This window comes from Lactuca virosa, chromosome 4 (genome assembly GCF_052849685.1).
Source record: "Lactuca virosa cultivar CGN04683 chromosome 4, Lactuca_virosa_CGN04683_v6, whole genome shotgun sequence".
Lineage (NCBI taxonomy): Eukaryota > Viridiplantae > Streptophyta > Magnoliopsida > Asterales > Asteraceae > Lactuca > Lactuca virosa.
In genome coordinates, this window is record NC_136429.1 from 57,327,924 (window position 1) to 57,342,405 (window position 14,482).

Genomic DNA, 14,482 nt, shown 5'->3' on the forward strand with positions numbered 1-14,482 from the left:
TTTGGGAGATATTCAAGATAGTTGATCTAAAGTCCTTAATATAACACCCAATATGAAATATTAAGGCTAGGACCCAGCAAACTATTTTATAACTTGGAAGAGGGATGCCGTAATCCAAGCTATAAAATATTTGAAGGTAGGTGAATGACGATTCACCAATTTCCACCAAGATAAACGAAATGTATTATTAGGTTTTAATTGGTTTTGAAACTCCTAGATTCTTTTGAGATTCATTGAACTTTTCAAAGGCATGTTTCAATCTCGAGTGTGCCCTTCAGGTTTTGTGAATGGGATGCCGAGGATCACAAAACAAGGTGTGAATAACCATGCAAATATACTTGGTACCCTTAATATTTACCCCTCAATCGATGTGCCGGTTAACCACACACGCTCCACCGATACTATGATAAACATTAAGTTACCCTTTGCCTACCTTGTTAAATCAAGCTAGTGTGCCGGTTAACCACACACGCTCCACTAACTGACTTAAGCAAAGTGCAAAGTGTAATTTCATGGGTTAGCACCAAATTCACATTTTCCTAAGTAACTAAGATTGGGTATTATTAAGAGTTTAGTTACTTAGTATTTATCATTAATACTTTTAATGAAGGGAGAATTATAGTCCTTGTCCTACCCGTTCGGCTAACGACCCTCCACCGGTCAAGGAAGCGGTGGGTGAGAGTAGACACCCATTAAACTGCCATTTTATAGGCAGTAACCTTATACCCCCTTATAGACCGGCTTCGTGAATGAGGCCTACTAATGGTAAGACGACTTGCTCTTATACATATAATATATTAAACTTTTAATATTATAATAGTATAAGGGTGTATTTTAGACATTTAAAATACTTGGTGGTTTAATCTATTAATTAAACTAGACTTTTAATTTAATTAAACTCAAACCATATATTTATGGATTAATAATACTCTTTTAATTAAACGCTTTAATTAACTATTAATAAAGTCCATAAGAGTTAATTTGAACTATTCAACAAAACATCATAATTCCAATTATTAAACTCAAATTAAAACCATTTAATTAATTGTTTAAGTTATGAATCCAAGAGTTTTAGAATTCAATTTTTTTTTCATAAAAAACTTTTCTCAAATTCCAAAACTTGAGGGCAAGTTTTGTAATTCCTGAAAACCTTTGGATTCCATAACTTATGGAATTAATGGTGTTTTATGATGAAACTTTCCATGTTCCATAACTTAAGAACAAGTTATGGAATTCTTTAAAACATTAACACCAAATTTTGTAACTCCATAAAAACTTTGAATCAAATTTTTTTTTTAAAAAAAAAAACATTCATATCCATAACTTATGGAAGTTTCAAAAACCCTTAAGATCACAACTTTAAAAAAACTTTTGAGCTCCGAAATTTTATGACAAAATATGTAACTCCTTAAAACATTTAGATCAAACTTTTAAAACTAATAAAATAATCATATCATTTTATCTTTTACTAAATTTGACCTAATTCAACTCATATAACAAATGATTCAAATTTTACAAATAATTCGTTTTTCACAAAACAAGTAATTATCTTAAAATTTGACAAACGTATGTTTTTTTTCCTTTTTTTTTCAACTTGAAAATAAAACATTTGCATCAATATAACAGAAAACAACCCATGGCTCTGATACCACTGTTGGGTTTTGAGCATTCTAACACTCCTATGGTGTACATGCAACCCTATAAACCTTGGATCTATGTTTTCTCTATTATACATGCAAATATTAACTATTCCAAGGTTTCATCCTAACTAGCATATTATGAAGCACCTATACTACAAAGTTCTAGTTAGATGACATACCTTTTGATGTAGCTTGATGTCTTCAAGCTTTAAGAGCTTAGCCCCAATAGTGTGGAAGCCTCAAATGGAATCACAAATCACCAAAACACATTGGAAGAACTTGAGAGAATATGTATGCACACTAAAATCGGCCCACTCTTATTTTCACACACTTGTCCCAATTTTGTGAGCCAAGGACCCCTTTATATATTATGGAGGATTAGGGTTACATCCATGTAAACCCTAATACCCATGACCTTTCATTTACATAGGATCCATGGGTTAAAAGCTCCATGGACCATCCATGAAAGCTTAGCCCAACCTAAATGAACTTGGCCCATTCCATATATATAAGAGTCCATATTTAATTAGTTCTTTTTGATCACTTAATTAATTCTAAATTAATTCTTGATCAATACTAATTAAATAATATGATTCCATATTAATATATTAGAACTTATAATATATTAATATAAATCATAAATATACTATTCTCAAAAGACTATCAATATAAATTGTGCCGGTGAAGTGCAACCCAAATGGACCATGCCGGGTCGGGTCAAGTACATACCAAATATAGTTATGGACTTAGACATTAATCCAACAACATGCTACTTCTTGGGTTCTTGATACAGGATGTGGTTTTCACATATGTTCTGATTTGCAGGGACTAAGAAGAAATAGGGATGTGGAGCATGGAAGGATGAATCTGATCATGGGGAACAGAAGATTGTCGCCTTTCACCAAGATTGGAGTTTATTCCTTAGTGCTTAGTAATGGATTAGATTTAGATTTAAACAGTTGTTGCTATTCGCCAGATATGGCAAGAAACATCATTTCATTTCATGGTTTATATAGACAAGGTTTTAGATATTCATTTGATAATGAAAACGGTTCTAATTATGCTTATCTTAATAATGTTTTATATTTTGAAGCATTTCCTTGTAATGGAATATATGAGACTGTGATGGTTGTAGATAACTTAGGAAATGATGTGTTGTGTGTGGATTCTTCCAATAGTATGGATAAAGCATGCTTGTGACATTGTCGTCTTGGACATGTCAACAAGAAACGCATAGCCCAACTCCAAAAGGATGGAGTGTTGGAGTCATTCGACCTTAGGGATGATGACTTGTGCGAGTCTTGTTTACTTGGAAAGATGACCAAGTCACCCTTCACTGGCACTTGTGCGATGGGTGAGGGTTTATTGGATCTCATACATACAGATGTATGTGGACCCTTTAGATCCACCACAAGGGATGCGAACCGCTTCTATGTGACTTTCACAGACGATTATAGCAGATATGGGTATATCTACTTAATCAAGCACAAGTCAGAAACCTTTGAAAAGTTCAAAGAATTTAAAAAAGAAGTGGAGAATCAGTTGGGCGGGAAAATCAAAATGCTTCGATCTGATCGAGGTGGAGAGTACCTAAGTCTTGAATTCCACGACTACCTCAAGGAATGCGGAATAGTTTCGCAATTGACGCCACCTAGGACACCGCAGTTGAATGGTGTAGCTGAAAGGCGTAATCGAACCTTGCTAGACATGGTTCGTTCCATGATGAGTCGTGCTTCACTACCTATCTCATTCTGGGGGTATGCCTTAGAGACTGCCGCCCATATCCTTAACTTAGTCCCTACGAAGAAGGTTGCCAAAACACCTCACGAAATGTGGACAGGGAAGGCTCCCTCGTTGGCACATATCAAGGTTTGGGGTTGCGAGGCTTTCGTAAGACGAGAGACTCACAACAAGCTCGAACCTCGTAGTGTGCGATGTATTTTCATCGGCTACCCGCAGAAATCCTTTGGATATCTCTTCTATAGACCGAGTGACAATGTTGTCTTTGTTGCGAGGAGAGGGGTTTTCCGAGAGTGAGAACTCATAAGCCAAGGAGACAGTGGGAGGCAAATCGATCTTGAAGAGCTTCAAGAGTCAAACGATGAAGGAACCTCTAACACTGGCACTCAACCAGAGGAGGAAACTCCGGTTGAACCGATTGACGAGTCCTTACCTCTTAGACGTTCCGAAAGGGTTAGTGTTCCACCCCAGTTTTATGGTTTTCATATTACTACAGAAGGGGATACATTCATTAGTGATAGTACACTAGTGAATCTGGACGAACCTAACAGCTATAAGGAAGCCATGGCAGGCCCGGAATCTACGAAATGGAAAGAGGCTATGGACAGCGAGATTCAGTCCATGTATGACAACCAAGTCTGGAACTTGGTTGACAATGTACCAGGTCGTAAGACGGTCGGGTGCAAATGGATCTTCAAGAAGAAGACCAACATAGATGGAAATGTGCACACTTATAAGGCGCGGTTAGTTGCGAAGGGTTTCACTCAAACTCCTGGAGTTGAGTATGATGAAACCTTCTCACCAGTTGCGAAGATAAAGTCTATCAGGGTGATGTTGGCCATTGCTGCATTTCATGACTATGAAATATGGCAAATGGATGTCAAAACCGCTTTCCTTAATGGGAAGTTGGCTGAGGATGTTTACATGGCTCAGCCAGAAGGTTTTGTCAATGTGAAGCATCCCAATAGAGTGTGTAAGCTTGAGAAGTCCATTTATGGACTTAAGCAAGCGTCTCGCAGATGGAATATTTGTTTTGATGAGAAGGTCAAAGAGTTTGGTTTTCTGCGAAACGAGGATGAATCATGTGTATATGTCAAAGCCAGTGGGAGTATAGTTAACTTCCTCGTATTGTATGTCGATGACATACTACTCATAGGAAACGACATCCCGACACTGCAGGAAGTTAAGTCCTGGGTCGGGAAGTGCTTCGCTATGAAGGACCTCGGAGAAGCTGCCTATATCTTGGGAATAAGGATAGTGAGAAACAGAAGTAAGAGACTAATAGGACTTAGTCAGAATACTTACTTGGAAAAAGTGCTAAAACGTTTTAGTATGGAGAATTCAAAGAAAGGGGAGTTACCAATCCAAAGTAATGCCAAGTTGAGTAAGACTCAAAGTCCGAGTACTAAAGTCGAGATAGCAGAAATGAGCCGAGTACCTTACACTTCCGCAGTTGGCTCAATCATGTATGCTATGACTTGTACTCGCCCTGATGTGGCCTTTGCTTTGAGCATGGTCAGCAGATATCAAGGGAACCCTGGCAAAGCACAGTGGACCGCACTCAAGAACATTCTTAAGTACCTTCGAAGAACCAAGGAATGGTTTCTGGTCCTCGGTGGGAGTGATGACTTAAGAGTACGAGGGTACAGTGACGCTAGTTTTCAGACCGACAGGGACAACTACTGTTCACACTCGGGCTGGGTCTTTACCCTTAATGGAGGAGCAGTGACTTGGAAAAGTTCCAAACAAGAGACCGTAGCTGATTCAACGTGCGAATCAGAGTATATAGCGGCAAGCGAAGCGTCAAAGGAGGCGATATGGTTGAAGAACTTCATCGGAGACCTTGGGGTTGTGCCGGCCATACAAGAGCCCATGGAAATTTTCTGTGATAATGAAGGAGCGGTTGCCTTGACCAAGGAACCTCGGGATCATGGCAGATCTCGACATATCGACATAAAATATCACTTTTTTCGACATCAGGTGGAAGAAGGACTCCTCGTAGTGAAGAGGGTATCGTTAGAGGATAACCCAGCAGATCCGCTTACGAAGGGACTGAGCAGGGTTAAGCACTTGCAGCACGCTAGGAGCATCGGGATGAAGGACGATATTAGTTTAGATTAGATAGTTTAGAAACGTGTAATAGATAAATTGTAATTAACATTCGCTGATTAAATAAAAGAGTATTATTTATTAGTAATGTTACTGTCTTATGTTAATCATTTACCTATTGTTTCATTTTGCATGTTTTGACTTCCTGAATAACAAGATTATTCAAACCGTCCACAGTCGTTCATATGTTGGAAGTAGATATGAATGAAGACTGTCATGAATTGGTGTGTAGATTGTCTAAAGTGTATTAGACATAGCAAAAGTTTGCTACAACATTCATGAGTGCTTATGAACTTGATTTGAGCATTGGAATAAACCCACGCTTGATGGAATCACTTCATGGAATTTATCACGAGTGATCGCAAGACGATAATATCATATGGTCTTAAAACCTAGATATATGGTTTATTGTTTGCTAATTGGTTGTGCATTGATAATGTGTAAATGCATCAGTAACTTGATGTTATAAAACACATTGTTGTGTATGATTTGATTAGTGGATAGTAAATGCATATAAGTCGAAGTTTATCTGTTCCTTTTATCCTAAGAGGGTAAAAGCGATATCAGGGCCCATCGATGATTTGATTTGACTCATGTGTCGGGCCCGATCAGGATTGAATTGATGTGTTCAATTAAGTTCTATGTCAAATGAATCAAAGATCGAGAAACTAACTGCTGGACAATAAGTATGACTATGTTCCATGTAATTGTCCGCACGGTATCTAGAACAGAGGATTATACGATCCCTTATCTAAAGGACAGGTTACTGATAAGATCAGAGTTCAACAGCGTCTTTGAGAGCTACGATTGCTAATCGGATTGTGGTTACATTTGTAGTTACTGGACTTATCCAAGTGGGAGACTGTTGGATTAGTGTCTAAGCCCGTAACTATATTTAGTAAGTACTTGACCCGGTTGTGCATGATCTTTTTGGGTTGCCTTCACCATAGCAACTTGACAGGGTAATTTATGGGGAGAGAGAAGATATTATGGTTTATTGATATATTATAAGAATAATATATTAAAGGAGAAATCATACTATTTAATTAATATTAGTCATAAATTAATTGAGAATTAATTTAGTTACTAAAAGAGATTAATTGAATAAAGGGGACTTAAACTGTCAAATGTGTGATAGTTGTATTTTGGGCTGGGAAACCTAATGGATTAAGGGGTGAACGAAATTCTGATGGGAGCCCATCATATTTTCGTCCATGGCCTGTATTCCAGAAGGTTCCATGGGATGCTTAATGTTTAAGCTGTCCATTAGGGTTTTGACTGAAACCCTAGCTGCTCACAGTATAAATATAACCCCTAGGCTACAGAAATCGGCACTGCTTCTCTAAGAACCCTAGAGCCGATTTTGTGTGCCTCCTCCATCTCTCATATACTACCCTCTTGCTAGTTGGTGTTTGTAAGCCATTAGAGGAGTGACATTTGCGACTCTAAGCATCAAAGACAAGAAGATTCAAGCAAGCAAACAAGAGGTATTATTCTAGATCTGATTTGTTTCTTGTAATTTCGAATTATTACCATTAGATCTAGGGTTTATAAGTCTTGGATGATTGCATGTACAATTAGTGAAACCTAGATCCAAACATTAGGGTTTGCATGAGCACATATGATGTTTTATTGGCTCAAACCCATCAAATACAACATATGTATGTTTTGGACTGGTAAGTGCCAAAGAAAGAGAGAGCATATAGTGGTGGTGAAGTCAGATGTCCGTATGAAGGGAAAAATAAAAATGTGCATGCACCATTTGCATTATGGTTGTAACCTTGATACAATTGTAATACACGATTGATGATGTACAATCATTTAATTGTATGTGTTTTCATCTAAAACCGTTTTTATAATTAGTAAAATTTGTTTGAATGTTTGAAAAAAATATTTTACTTAGAAATACTTGTTTCAATTTTTTCATTATCTTTTACAACATTCCAAAACTTAACGTGTATGAAATGCTTGTTGTTTTCTTTTTTGAACACTTGTAGTACTTTCTTGAAAATTATCGCATCATTTTCTCTACTTTCAAATGATGTTTCATGTTGTTAAATAAATTGTTCAACAAAATAATTTTTTTTTGTTTTCCACCATTTTGAGTAGACTTGGTCTTTCGTTCAATATTCTCCTTGATTCATTTGTTCGTGGAGATGTCTAAGAACTCGTCTCCAAAATATTGGACGTTTTTGTCGTTGTCCGCTTTCAAATCCTCAAATATATATTAACCCATACATATGCCAATGCATCCACTTCTTTCGGTTCTTAAGTTCTATTCACGACCTTCCCTTTTCTTTTAGCTTCCGCATGTGGTTGACTTTTTGGAACACATTCTCATTCAACTTGAGTTTCCAAAACAATTATAGGTTGACTTTATGCAACAAAATCGAAAGGATTGAAATCGGCTTAAGAATGGGTTATGAATTTGATTGATTTTGTGGTGGAGTTAATCCGGGTTGCATGATATAATATGGTACTATACCGGGATAATGCTAGGACGGTGAATAAATTGGTCCACCAAATTGAGGATGATAGAGTGATGAAAGTTTGATGTATTTATTGTAGGAGTTTTTTGGTTGTTTGAAGATTTTGAATAAACCATGGTTTTATCTTATATAGAGAGATTGAAGAGGTAAGTTTTCTTGTGGTAAAATTGGATTATGAAGGGCAATATTTATAACGGAAACAATGTGAAAATAATTGAATTTTTAAAAAAGCGGGCAGAAATTAAAAGGGAGGGAGAGAGAGAGAGAGAGAGATAGATGTGGAATCTAATTGCCACGTCTGAGCCTGTATCAAGGACGACGTGTAACACAGCCACAATAAGAAATCGTGGTGCATATCATGCTCGCTTCCTGTAGTCTTTTTTTTAAAACGGTAGATTTTATCATAAAAAAGTCTAACAAGCAGGTAGACAACCAACAAAACAATCAAGTAATAGTCGGTTGAAAATTTTGAAACCATTCAACCAAGTTTATGTCTTTTCTATTTTTAAAATTACACCATAAAAAGACCGAGTAACAACTTTATCAAAAAGAATTGTCGCATTTGCATTTGTAACTGCAAATACCGAAAGTTCGTAAAAGTCCAAATATGTCAACACAACGAATAAGAAATAGCTTCCAAATACCTCCAACACCTCCCTATAATCATAAACCGAGAACCAGATCAACCACTTTGCATAACAAGAAAATTTTGGAATAACCAAACTCCACCATCTAGCAATTTGGATCATAAGATCTTTGAGCCACATGACGTGCAAAGAACAACTGAGAAACATCATCTGGAGCCACATCAAATAGGATACAACAATGAAGAAATATCCACACCCCGAATCCCGATGGTCTAAGCCTCTACTCCTTCTAGTAAATCCTAAAAGAAAATCTTAATTTTGATTTATTTTTTACCATTAGTCTCTTATACAAAATATTATAATTGGTTTGTTTTTTTTTTGTACTATTTTAATTTATTATTAGAACGAAATTAATTTATGGGGTTACGTTTTTGTTGTACCATTGGTTTGTTTTTTTTGTACCATTATACGTAAAATAATTTTTATTGCTATTAAAAAACTAAAATTATAGTAATACATAACTGGATAACTTTTTAAAAATATGTGGGGTTACGTTGGTGACAAAAAATATTTTTGTTAGGGACATTAGTATGAACTTTCAAACGGCAGCCGTTGACTCCATAATTGAAGTTTTTTAACTGTTTTCTTCAAACAATTTCCACTGCTTTGCCTTTACCCATCATCTCCGCTGTTATATAAGACCCGACACAGATATCATCTATCCACCATTCCAACTTCACTTCTACTTTCGAAACAATTAAAAATGGTGTTTCAAAGATCAATCGTCGACCAAGTTTCCGGCTGGCTCGCTGTCTACAACGACGGTTTTGTTGATCGGACATGGACAGGACCACCGCAATTCAAGTTCATGTCTGATCCCGTCCCACCACACCACAATTTCATCAATGGCGTTGCAACTCATGATCTCTTCACCCATCCAGATTCGGATCTTCGCGTCAGGGTTTATCTCCCGGAGATACCCGATTCCGGAAAGCTTCCCATAATCCTACACTTTCATGGTGGAGGATTTTGCATCAGCAAGGCTGACTGGTTCATGTATTATAATACCTACACTTGTCTTGCACGTGAAGCTGGAGCCATCGTTGTCAGCACCTACCTCCGTCTTGCACCGGAGCACCGCCTCCCTGCCGCCATAGATGATGCCTACTCCACCCTTCTCTGGCTCCAAGATTTAGCCAACGGAAAAGTACACCAACCATGGCTGTCTTCTAAGGGAGACTTCAACCGTGTTTTCCTCATTGGAGACAGCTCCGGCGGAAACATAGTCCATCAGGTGGCCAAAAAGGCAGCCAGAGAAAGCCTACATCCACTTAGACTCGCGGGAGCCATTCCCATCCACCCGGGGTTTCTCCGGTCAGAGAAAAGCAAGTCGGAGTTGGAAAAACCCGAGTCTCCGTTTTTGACTCTGGACATGTTGTATAAGTTTCTGAAGCTGGGGTTGCCGGTGGGCAGCACCAGAGACCACCCGATAACACGTCCGATGGGAGAGGTGCTGCAGGGGGTGGATTTGCCGCCGTATATGCTGTGTGTGGCGGAGGAGGACTTGGTGATAGATACGGAGATGGAGTTTTACGAGGAGATGAAGAAAGCTGGGAAGAAGGTTGAGTTGTTTGTGAGTAATGGAGTTGGACACAGCTTTTATCTGAATAAGGTCGCCATTGATGTGGATCCAAAAACCTCCGAGGAGACTCGTAAATTGATCCACGGGATGTCCCACTTCATTGGAAATCACTAATTAAATTGTTATATAGTATGGGTGCATATATATATATATATATATATATATATATATATATATATATATATATATATATATATATATATATATATATATATATATATATATTATACTAGGTTATAACCCGTATACTAAACGGAGACGACGTAAAACAATGTTGAAAGTTATTAGGTGTTATAGTTAATAACATATTTGCTACTATTATTTTTAGAGGCTTGGATGTTTTAACCGTAACTATATAATTATTAGTTTAAATTACTTTTGCAATGTATATTGAATATATGAGCAAACGTTCCATGTGTTTACATGAAAAAAAAATAAAAATTAATACACTAACATTTTTAACCCATATTAACGAAACGACCTTTAATTAACAGATTTAGACACAACCATCAAATTAACACAAATTTTTTTATAAATTGTCCATTCTTACAATTACAAAGCTCATTATCTTTTATTTGTACTTTGTAATTACTAGCGTTTGTTTGTAAATAAAAAAAAGTCATACGAAAATAACACACTATTTCCTTTTTAACAATTATAAAAATTTATTTAAATATTTACTATCAAATGAAAAGGCTTAAATAGTTGGAAAGTTGCACTCGGTGTAATTAAATTTAAATGTTAACTAAAATCTTCTAAATTCGATGATGAATAAACTCATTAGCCACAAACATTCAAAAGTAAACTCTTATGTGTGAATTTCAATTCAAATGGCTACAGCCACACACAAGGAATATCAATTCTGAATCCTATAATAAAATCAAACCTTTGAAGGAACGATCTTGTTCTAATTCATAGTACCTAATGAAATCGTTACATTAAATTGTTCAAAATCATAGAAATTTACACAATGGCAACGTACTTACAACACCTTACCCATAAAAGCAATACAGTTACATTATGCTCATCTGCATATTGAGGGCTCTTGCACTTTGGACTTACATAAAAATTTCTCATATAAACGTTATCAATCAAAAGAGAAAAAAAAACTAATCAATGCATGAAAGAGTAGACCATGTAACCAGGAAATCCAAATCCAGTAAGAATTCAACATTTAATGACCTACATAAATGATTGAACTCAATACTGTATAATCTCATATGTTTTAATTTCCTTTATACCACTTTCCAAGAAAGTTTTGTCATGCGATCTCATGTATGAAAAAATCATAATCACGTTATAGGATGGCAATTGGCAGGTACAACTCCAGACAGATCCCAATATTTAAGCTAGGTGAAAAAAAACCACTTCCAAATCTAGAATCTCAAACACTCTATAAGAAATTAAGTTGTTCATAATGGAATTAATGTTTTAACCAATAACAATGAATAGTCTCTTTGGTTGAGATATTTGACCAACATAACATTTTTCCTTCTGTTAGAGCTCAAAGGTATCCGAGTCTTTTCTCTGAGTCCAAAAACATTAATATTAGTTTCAAAGACCCAAATCGCGGAATCAAAGAGGAGTTTAAAACTTTTAAAACAAAATAAAAAAACATAATTACACAATAAATTACGTTGTTTCTAGATATATGGAATACATACTTTCTATGATAATTTGTCCCACAGATGCATCAACCTTCACATGGTTTTGATTTTTTGGTTTCTACAAAGACCACATAAGTATCAAGATTAGATGAACCTGGAAATCAAACAAAAAACATTTGAGTTTCATCATTTTCAACCTTGTCCTTTGTATGGATTACTTAAGCTATCAATTCCAAGTAAAAAGTAAAAGTGGAAATGAATCAAAGAAGATTACAATAAAATATTTCAAACTAATACCAGAAAAGCAAAAAAGACCACTACCCGATATTTCATATTTCATTCTAGCATTTTAGCAAACACTTGGCAGGCAAGAAATGCGAGATTATATCCATGCACTTCTCCAACACTGAAGTCACATAATGTTATACTGAAAGAATTCCACACTCGCAGTTACCAAGTACATGTCCACAAACCTTGAACAATTACTGGGATTGAATTCATACGGTCGTTTAAATTCAAAAATTAAAATGTTAGTCATTCACAAAAAAATACGAAGAACACGATCAGACTTTCTCACAATTAACTTGCGTATATAATATCTATAAATAAACATTGGATAAAATACAAAATAGTAAGATCGAAAGAGGATCAAATCACCATGAAGATCCTTGAGCTATTAAAATCGAAAATATTCTGAATAATCGGAGGGGATATACAGTGAAATGAAGAGATCGGACATGAGTTTAGTAGAGAGAATCAGGGTGGAGGAGCAACATAGAGAATATGAAGGCTACCCATCAAACAGCTTGCATATAGTAAAACATACATTCTTGAATTATTACTATATCTTGCTTTGTTGAAACATATTTTGGATACTTGAACGGACTTAAGCCCTTTGATTTTAGGTTTTTTTGCAAAATGATAATGTGAGATTCATGCGATGATAGAGGGGGCGATGGGCGGATTTGAAGAGGGATTGTCGAGATTTATGAGGAACATATACGATTTCGATCCATAGAAATACAAGATTCAAAATTTGAAATCGAATTAGGTTTCCTGGTGTGGGAATGTGCCTTAATTTAAGGGGATTAAAAATGGAAATAATTTAAATGCCAAAATCTATCCTTAATTGTGAACAAATATTACGTAAAATCAGTTTTTTACTACCGAGGTATTGGGTTATGGGTTATAACTTATAACTGAACTGATGAGCGGAAAAAAAATTGGTGAGTTCTAAGAAAATGCCACGTGGCAAAAAAATGGGTTAAAATAATGACATGTGTCAATTTTAGGATTCATTTATCAGGAAGGTAGATTTCTCTCTTCTCTCTTAGTGAATAAAATTCGGCTTTAATGATTACTAGGCATATAACGCTGTGTAGGATAAAATTATAGGGCTAAAAGAATTTTTTTTTGTCAACAATGTTTTTTTTATGTATCTTTAAAGAACTTTCTTTTTTTTGTCAACAATGTTTTTTTTATGTATCTTTAACAATATTTTCATAAGTATTTAGAATGGCCATTTTTTTTCTTACCTAAAAAACTTCTATATATAAATATATAATTAACGATATGTAAAAACGTTTTTGGATAGATATATAGAAATTGACCACCATCTTGCGAATTTTGTTATTATAGTTTAGCTACACTTGATAAACAAAGAGATATATTAGTTTATAGAAAACATACAACACTTTTAGAAGATTTTTTAATATATTTTGATGGATTTTATAGTCACACACATATGATAGTTGATTAGCTTCATTGTAACTATTGCATATATAATATGGCTCTGATGTCATTTTGTTAATATTAAAATACATCATTTTATATAGATATTTAAAATTGATATCTGTACGCTAATCCCTAACTGCACATTTAATTTCATCATAAGAAAACTGAACTTCTAAGTTGTCAGCTTGTATACAAGACAACCGATTAGGTAAGATGGAACCACACCAAACCCGAGGACCCTTCATAGAAGAAAATCGATGTCGAAAATGATCAAAAAATTTCAGATTTGATCAAGTTTGGAGACTGACCTGATACTGACGACAAGTAAATCTCATACTCGAACTCCCAGAACTAGACTCCACCTAGTCAACGAAACAATTAATCCTAATTAATATTTAAGGTCTAAAGTTCAACTTCCGAGTCCAAATCCCAAAACTAAGTCCTTGAAGGGAAAAAAAAGAGACCATTTTACCCTTCTCATGGTCCAAAACTCTAAATCTTGACCAAAAGTTAAAAGTCAAAGAAAGTCAACTTCCTAGCGCGTATGCTACACGTACCATTTCTTACGCAAGGCGTACCACACGAATAGCGACCAGACGGGGACGGAACCGGCTATGTAGGGCGTAGCCAGGAGTACGCCCGGTGTACTCTGATTGATTCAATTTCACCATCTTTTGTGTCTTAATCCGCTAAGACATCTAACTAAACTTTAGATCTGACCATCCTAGAGTGTCTTAATCCATAAAGTCATCGACTTTAAGCCTTTTCATGGCTAAAAATGACCCCATGCAACAAACCCTAACTTCCAACACACTCTATGCCACTATACTAATGCATGGGCCAAAGGAAATGATCAAGCAACCATTTTTATGAATCTACAAGTCCTAAAATGCATGAAAGGACAACTAATATTCCTTGGAGTGCTCCAAACTCA

At 35.7% G+C, this 14,482-nt stretch overlaps 1 protein-coding gene across 1 annotated transcript; it reads left to right on the plus strand.

Moving 5' to 3' along the window:
- Positions 1–9,269: 9,269 nt before the first annotated feature.
- Positions 9,270–10,591, plus strand: LOC145104491 (putative carboxylesterase 17). The gene has a single exon (XM_079041726.1). It carries the CDS (start codon positions 9,329–9,331, stop codon positions 10,319–10,321), a length of 993 nt encoding a protein of 330 aa, XP_078897852.1. The 5' UTR covers positions 9,270–9,328; the 3' UTR covers positions 10,322–10,591.
- The last annotated feature ends 3,891 nt before the right edge of the window (positions 10,592–14,482 follow it).

Bases quoted from the DNA above. Each gene is read 5' to 3' on its own strand.
- LOC145104491 (XM_079041726.1), top strand. From the start codon at position 9,329: ATGGTGTTTCAAAGATCAATCGTCGACCAAGTTTCCGGCTGGCTCGCT.